General features: G+C 41.8%; 1 protein-coding gene across 2 annotated transcripts; it reads right to left on the minus strand.

Annotated features, from left to right (window-relative positions):
* Positions 1-332: 332 nt before the first annotated feature.
* LOC115354620 (uncharacterized) lies at positions 333-7223 on the minus strand. 2 transcript variants are annotated; one of them, XM_030045049.1, is made up of 2 exons: positions 6153-7223; positions 333-342 (listed from the first exon to the last, which is right to left on the minus strand). In XM_030045049.1, exon 1 carries the CDS (start codon positions 7056-7058, stop codon positions 6423-6425), a length of 636 nt encoding a protein of 211 aa, XP_029900909.1. In that variant the 5' UTR covers positions 7059-7223; the 3' UTR covers positions 333-342; positions 6153-6422. The 2 variants fall into 2 exon arrangements, with proteins under 2 accessions (XP_029900909.1, XP_029900908.1); XM_030045048.1 differs by lacking the exon at positions 333-342 and adding an exon at positions 2193-4600 and having other exon boundaries at positions 5128-7223.
* Positions 7224-8861: the final 1638 nt, after the last annotated feature.

Consider the following 8861-nt stretch of genomic DNA (forward strand, 5'->3'; position numbering starts at 1 on the left):
AATTAAAATTATGAATATACACTCTTTTTCATTAATTACATTTTGTTTTCATATTTGCTTGCCTTGTCTATTTCCATGGTGGATCTACTTCCCGGTCAGTTTTCTTTTCTTTTTGTCATGCTATTAAAAGTGCACTATGCAAAATAGATAAATGAATATGCAAAACAAATATGTGAATAGATCTGAATAGATATGTGAATGAGTTCCATGAGAGACCCTTGGTTCCTTCTATTCCTCCTGCTCATATGTTGTTGTTTTTTTTTCTTTCCTTCTTTTTCAGCCATATCTATATCCATGTCTCTTTCTTTTTTTCTTACATGTGCACTGATCTGACAGGCTGTCCTGTCCCACCTTCCACTATCAGCTCTCTCCACCGTTCACGACTCTGTTCACCCCACCTGTCTTTTAGTGGTGTACTAAGTGGTATCCGTATCTCCATCTATTCCTCCTGTCTTTTCTCTTCTCACCCATACAGGGTTGCCCCCACTCCTCCTCCTCTTCTTCCATCCCTCCAGCTACCTCTCCATTCATCCCTGCAGGCTTGTTTCGCTGCTTCAATCCATCCTTCCAGCCTCACTGTGGCTGTCCCACAGGACACCAGCCGTGACCCTGCGTCCCAGAACCAGGATGATGTAATTCCAACCTGTGACTTACACAACAGGGCGTCTCACTGACAACCAGCATAATGATGCTGCTTCCTCATCCTCCTGGGACATAAGACAATCCTGAGGGACCAGCACAACTACCTACATCCCACCATTAGACTTGTCTCTGTGTTTTTGTATAGCACTCTTAGTACATGTTATATATGCATTTAATATACAGTATATACATTTGTATGTGCATGTATACGGTGCATGTAGATATAAATTATTCACTCACTAACATATCCATCCATTCATATGTTTGTGCATATGTGTGCATGTGTACACATACATTTACATGATGTACACATTGTAGTATAATGATAATCCCTGAAATGAAGAGTGCAGCCTCCATTAATCCAAGGATTTACATGGCTTCTGGTGTCGTGTTTGCAAGCATTATTAGCACTATGTGTATGTCAATTTTGTGTGTGCACGGGCCTCTAAGCTCCAAAAATAAAACATAATGGAGGATGTTCTACCTTTCTAATTCCCCAGATACTCAGATCCCCCGGTCTAAAACCCATCTGCATGAGTAATGCATTTTTATAAGTGAGCCACGACAGAAATCATCAGCTTAATGTAACTTCACAAATCCTGACTTGCTATAATGAGCGTTTGAAAGTGGGATATATTTCCTAGAATTCTGCCCATTCTATCTACTCTGTCTGAGCACCCAGTTATCTAACCTCCATTTAACTAAGTAGATGACCGAGAGGAGACTTGTGGATGAATAAATATGCATGTAAAAGTAAAACGTGTGAATGACACCGTATCACTCAGTTATAACTACAAAAGAGGGCATGATAAATGTCAGTACCTGGCTTTTCAGTGTTTTCCCCTATGTGGCTTCCAGCATCTTGTTACGTCAAGCACCAGGTTTCTGCTGAACAGGCACAATCATTGCTGTGCTGCTGTGAGCTGCTGCAAGGTGACTCTACTGCTTCCTGTACCAAACAGTAAGAGTGGAGGAGTAGTTTTATTTTAAAATGTTAATTTCAGATGTATACCTAAATACAGGTTGTTGCTTTTACCCGTCATCTAGTTTCCTGTCTTTTCCATTATGGACTCTCTAAATTCTGAAAAGGGCATCTGCTGCCATTAATTATGCTCATTGTGAAAAGCAGCTTCCACAGACTTGCTAATGTGCCTGAGCCAAACAATTAAGCACAGTAAATTTGATGTATAATGTTTGTTGCTGTAATTTGATTGTGTCAGTTTATTCTGTTTTGTTATTGTACTGTGCTCAAGTTGAGTATTTCCATGTCCGTTTATTTGAGGCATCTTTGTCATCTGGTGCAACAGTTTATTTTAAGAGACAAAGTACAGGACATGTTTTTTTTTTTTTTTTTTTTTTTTTCTACACTGTTGTGTTCTCCTGTACACCATTAGAGGTGCAAAGAACGTACTATTTTCAGATCCCACCTGTTATATAAATGCTTTGTAAATTAGATTTTAGCAGCTCCCAGCAGAATCTCACAGATAAACAACTGTATTTATTATTTACCCTCTCGACTCAAAAACAAGAACAATCACATCCATTTTCCGTACCATTTCAGGCAGTGCTCTGTTTATTCTAATAATTCTGCCTATCTTACAAAACCTGCTAAATTATTAAATTGAAACCAATCCTCAAATATTTACTAGTCTTGTACACTTTAGTGCTGCACTCAAGTAAATGATACCATTAAGAGAATTACTTAAATAAGTTTTAAATAAGTCTTTGCACATAAACCTAAGCAAACATTCATTCTTTCACTGCACAGCAGAAAGCAGAAGCCTTTTAAGAAGCAATGTTAGTATCTCATGCAGGATTGGGGGCAATTTGATATCCACTTCAGTTCAAGTTCATATTCTTTTCTATGAACAGGACCTCATATCCACTTTGGAAGAAATTATCTAGAATTACAGCTAGGTAATTATTAGTTTCAAGATACTTTTTGAATGGAAAGCAAACTGACTCCAAACCTGCTCTCATTGTTATGCAAGTTTTGAATAAAATAGTTTCTTAACATTCATACTTAAAGTACAATACTATAAGTCTTGGTCAACAAAACATTTTTAGTGTTAAAGATTTACCTCAAAATAAAGATAAACACTTGATATAAAAAAGATTCTGTGCTTATTCCAGCAGAAAATGAATGTTACTCTACCATACCACACATCACAAATAAACAAATACAATATATTAAGATTTTTAAAGGATAAAGGAACAAGCTGTTTTGGACCTGTGGTTGGCCAGCATTTGTGTCCATAAAGGGTTGCAAGTTTTTTTTTTTTTTTTTTTTTTTTTTTTTTTATTTGCCTTGTCCAGTCCGCTATAATCCCCCAATAACACATTTATTGGTTTGGAATTGAGGACTGAAATCTCTTGTAGCACAAGTCATTTGTCTGTCATCGGTTGAATTCATTTGACCCTTAAATGTAATTACAAGGACCGGCAAATGAATACAAGAGGATTTCATATTCACAGATTGTAGACTGTGTTCTTCTATGGTTATGTTGCGTATTTTATAAAGGGATTTTTTTTTTTATTTTATTTTATTCCAACCACAGGTTCAAACAATGTAGATGAGACTACACTGTGTATTCAGTGATCAGGAAAAAAAAAAAAAAAAAAAAAAAAAACAGAAACACTTCACAATAAACATTACATTCGTTCTGCAAGTGGGCCCAGAGATCTTTGGGAAATGTAGTCTTCTTCTTCATTCATAGAAAAACACAAAAAGGTGCAGTTCCACAACAGTGCACAATTATTATAATATTTTTTTTCCAGCCCAGATAATAATGTTTCTGGATGAGGTCTATGATGGTCATGAGTTTACCAGTTTACATCATCATCATCATCACCATCATTATCATCATTGCCAATGCACGAACATTGCATAAGGCATTATGAAAAAGTGTCGTATAGGCCAACAGTATATTAGGTTATAACAATAGCTATATACATAGGACCATGAATACATGTTTAAGGCCAACTAGACCTCTTTACTCAGTACAGGTATTCTGTTAGCAACTGTCTCAGCTGACTATGGTTTGGTATAGATATGCACACAGATGGCAAGCAGTAGTTCCTATGGCCATATTGAATGCTTATATAAAGAGTTAGTCAACATTCAATCATAAGGTCATCTGGCTATCTGAAGTCTTGTGTCATACGCTGTAAAACCTACGCTGAAGGTCCCTGAACTAAACTGAGCATGTCATCCGACTTAACACTTGAAACTAAATCTATCGCTGTCTGATATGTGAACTGTATCCCCAACAAGCTTAGAAAAATTACCCTTTAAGCCCTTATACTTACTTATAAGCAAAAATAACCAGAGCTAACTGGGAGCATCTACCTATTTGATTCGCAGCAGCCTACATCAGCTACCTCGTGCATTTACCCCTATCATGTTACTTTACCATCTCATTTCACATGCATCAAGTCACCTCTTACTTTGCCTATAGGCTCCCTGACACAGGCAGCGCAGTCTCAGAGCAAAACATCAATTTCTATTTCGCTTGAGATGACAGAGACGAATCCTTATATTGGCTTTCCGGGCACATCTCAAATGATGCAGTGATGGGTTCCAAGCATGCAAACCTTTGCCGCTTAGAAGCCATTAAACTTGGAATATATGTCTACCTGATGATTTAGAAAAAAAAAAATTGATTTATGGAAAGCTAGACAGTCGTCAGTGAGGCCATTGATGACAACTGAGCACCTTGCTTTCAGTCCTCATGGAAAGCAGCACACACAGATAGATACCAAAGTGCACTCACATTTCCATGCACGCCTTTTCCAACCGATGCTGTGCTGTGATTGAATGCCTACCTCCCTGCCATAACCTTCGATTGCCAAAAATAGACACCCCACTGTGTACTGACTGTGCTTTCTACGCACACACACACTCTACTGAAGCGAGGGAGGGTCGAATGGATGAAGAGGCGCTAACAGTAGTCCTTCCCTAATGCAAAGAGGAGAGAAATGGGTGGAAGGAGGTGAAGAAATAGGACAAAAATTAATGAGTGTGATCTATGTGTGGAAATCAGGTCACCTACATGAGCCACAGATAAAGTGCTGCACATGTGAACTATCACAAGGGAATTTTTGATTGATGTTCAATGCCAAAGAACTACTAAATTAACAACTCTAGCTCTGTCCGTGAACAGTACTACAATATGAAATGTGCACATATATCACTTTTCTTTAAATAATTAAATTAGTAATGTTTTAAATGTTTCGTCTAACTGCCCTACATGGCACAGTTTCTCTATTATTTTTTCTCCTACAAATTGTTGTTAAGAATCACATGATACCCGTGTAGCAGTTATGGAGCATATCTTACAGCACGTCTTATTTGATGACCTGGTGTCATTCTGAATGGCTCTGTGAGCTGCACAATCATTCTGTCACAAAACAGCTTGCCAAAGCCATTGGCATACACAGTGTGTCACAACACCATGAAACAATCAGCAAAAAGTGACGGTCTACCTTTTCTTCCCTTGCTGATGCATGCAAGGCTTAACCTAAGTGCAAAAGCCCCAAGCATCGCATAAATGAGCAGGGTCAACAGCAAGCTTCTATCAGTGATATTGTTCTACTACACAACCAGTTTGAATTCATTTTTAAGTAAATGCAGCACAAATCCAAGTTGCTCCTAGACCCTCCAGAGCGTACAGGAGACTTTGCGGTCGTGCTGTGGTTACAGTGCTCTGCTGGATACATTCTGAAGGTTCTGGAAGAGAAAGGGGGATCGGGAGAGTGGTTGCTAGGTGACTGAATGAAAAGAGGCCACAGGTGGAATCGTCCAGCAATGAACCCCTCACCTTCTTTCTCTCTCCCCCTTTGTTTTTCTTGTCCTTCGCTTGGAATGTGTAACAACTACCCAGGAAGATCCGGCTCACGCTGCCAAAAACATGGGGTGTTTCGGGGTGGACAAGTGTTCTCGGAGAAGCCAAGGCACATAAACAATATATTTCACCTAAATTCCCCTCTGTGTATTCTCCCACTTTCTGACTTTCTATCTTTTCATGTGTTTGCCCTCTCTCTGTCCTATTGGTTTTGCATAATAATGCAGCCGTCCCCATCATGTCTGTCTCCTCCGCTGGCCTTCGCTCCTGTCTTAACAGGTTGGAGAGGCACATTGTTCAGTGCTTTCCTCTCTTTCTTTTCCTCTTTTTTCATCCTCTCCCACTCGCTCTCTTCCTCTTCCTCCTGTGAATCAGTCAGTGTTATGTAATCCTCCCAGGCGTTTCGTGCTTCTCTGCATAAGTCAAGAGGTGTAGAGAAAATCTCTTACCACGTTACCTCACCAGCCAATCTTTCACCCTCCTCCCGCATAATCTGGTTAAAAAAACTGTCACCACTCACATAAAAAAAAAACATCCAGCAACCTTATATAGCAGTTCTTACATCAATTATGGATCTCTCCTATTCACACAGGTCTCTAAACACACAGAAAACTGCAAGCAGCAGAGTATCGGTGAATACACTGAAGACATAATGACATCTTATACATGTTTGCTAACTAAAATTTCCTCAGAGATGCACCATTAGAGTCTTTGTGCTGACCAGGCAGATCCTTACTAGCAGTTGTGATTGTAGTAGGCACTCTAAAGACCCCGAGGACCAGCCTCAGGATACAAGAGCAGATAGGTGGAAACTGGACAGCAGCCATGTCAATGAGTGATTGCTAAAGTAAGAGCTCTATCCTCCCATTATATGTAAAGCGTGTCAGTAAAGCAATGGTTGGAAAAATCACTGTGGAAATGCATTCCTCTGCTGTCTTATTTGAGCTTCACCGGCCATGGGAGGCACGTGCGCAGTCCAAGCATGGAGGAGAAGACAATGGTGGGCCGGTGTTTCTTGAACCTCAGGCCTTTCTTAAGTCGCTGGCTGTTCTCTGCCACATACAGCTCCCCCTGCTGGGCCGCCCCGGAGATGCGGGACACCAGCTCCCCGTGAACCACCACCTCCTGCTCAGAGCGCACAAACACCTCCCTCAGCTCCTCAAGTCGCCGCTCCATCTCGTGGATGACACGCTGGCGCTCCTCTACCTCCAGGAGGCGACGACGGGCCGCCTCAAATTCCATGCTGGAGCTGGGGGTGACAAGCTTGGAGGAAGGGGCTGTAGCGGAGGTGGATGGGGGTTCGGACCCTGCCTGCAGGGCCCCGGTTACCCTTCGGAAGTCTCCCATGGAGATGGAGCGCCTGGTGGCTGGGGAGGCCAACGCCAGGAGAGCAGAGGAGGATGTAGATGGGGGCATGGCTAAGGGGGGAAGAGGCGGAGAAGATGATGATGAAGAAGAAGAAGCATCTGGTGGGTGGAGATCAGGGTGTGGGTCTGTGTTGCTCATAGCTGCTGCCGTGTCCTCTGTGGTTTCCTCTTCAGGGGTTTCTGCGTGTCTTTGTCGTCCCTTCATGGCCAGTGCTGCTCCTGTTTCACTCTTCCCGTGCTGCTGGTGTCCTTGTTGTTGTTGTTGTTATTGTCGCAGTTGATGTTCTCTCCACAGCCTCCCGGTGTCAGAGAGAAGAGAGGAGCTGAGCAGGGAGCGCGCAGAGCGTTATGTGCAGTGATGCAGCCTGGGAACTGCTCCATTCATTAATAAGAGATCTGAGCCTGGCTTCTGCTGCTTCTGCGCCTGAGTGGTCGTGCAGGGGAGGAGCTTCCTGGCAGCTCATTGGCTGCTTAACTTATGACTATGTCAGCTGATGATTGGCCAGCCTGCCTCTCTGCTGCTGATGCTGGCAGGCTGTCATGTCCTCTGGTTTACTGTTTTACTCCGTCCCTGTCCTCTGGAGCACTGCTTTGATCAGCTGTGCTCTGCCGACAACTGACGTCTGTCGTTCTCCGTGAAATACAAGCGGGCGGAGTGAGCCGAGAGATGCAGAATATTCATGGATTTGTCCTTTCCCTCCCCTCTTTCCTGATGCTGTTTGGCACAGTTTGTGTACTCTGAGCCTCTGCCTTCCCTCTCACCAGCTGGTCCCTCCATTTCCCTCTTGCTCCCTTTCTCTCACTCGGCTGGTTGCCCCTAGCAACACAGTTTCGACATCAGATGGCAAGAGCACAAGGGAGGGGTGATGCTCCAATTTCTCTCTCTCTCTCTCTCTGTCTCTCTCTATCTCTGTCTCTCTCTCTCTCTCTCTCTCCATTTACCACCTTCTGCTCACTATTACCACTATTTCACTGCATTTCTTCCCCCGTCTTGCCTCCCTTATTTTCCTGTTTTGACCATCCGCTACTGCAAACTACATGTCTTTTTCTGTTGCATAGGCCTCATGTTTTGCAAGTTATACATAATCACACACACACACACACACACACACACACACACACACACACACACACAAAGAGCATACACTCAAGCCACTTAGGTTGACTGTACTCACAGACCAAACAATACAGATTAATTGCTAAGAAACATGCACTGGAAGTAAATTATAGGTTCAGGAGAAAAGATATCATTCCATTGTTTATCTGAGTAGTTATGGTTAAATTAATTCAATACCACACAACACAAAGTGCATTTTAAATACAGGACTGAGACATTATGTCAGGCATGCCAGTGTTCATGGTACTTTTTCTCGCTGCCAGTGCTCTATGTCTAACCCAAAACATGTCATTCATGTGGTATTTTTATCCAGTGAAACTGTGAGAACCAAACCGATTACTCTATAATCCCAGTGTTTCAGTTTTGATTTATTAATTTATTTAACAGGTGTAGTGCACACCAAATTATTCACCACTGCATGGGTGGCAAAATGGCTTTTCTTTTAAAGCAGCAGTTAGGTGGAAAAACACAGGGAGACATGAAAAGACGGCAACAGATTTCTTTGATCTCCGGGGTTCATTTTTTTCAGAGCATTTAACCTAAATTATAGTCATCATGTGGTGCGATTAATCCTGCACCTAAATGGAAATTAAACACTGAGCACCCCACTGTAAACTGTGCTGTAGCCTAGTGAACTAGAACAGCCACAAGGCACCATACAACTTATACAATACATTGTTACCGCAGGATTGTGATATTATACAATAAACTGAAATCTACATTCAAGCTTTAAATCATTAATCCCCTTATGAATGTAACCAGTCTGTTATTCTTGAAGCCTTGGCTGCTTCCATACTAAGTCGTTAGATGGCATAATACCTTGCTCCTTCTTTGCTTTCTGTAATATCCACTCCATTAACAGCTAACATTACTGTCTCTGTCTAGACAAAT

Source organism: Myripristis murdjan, chromosome 22 (genome assembly GCF_902150065.1).
Source record: "Myripristis murdjan chromosome 22, fMyrMur1.1, whole genome shotgun sequence".
Classification (NCBI taxonomy): domain Eukaryota; kingdom Metazoa; phylum Chordata; class Actinopteri; order Holocentriformes; family Holocentridae; genus Myripristis; species Myripristis murdjan.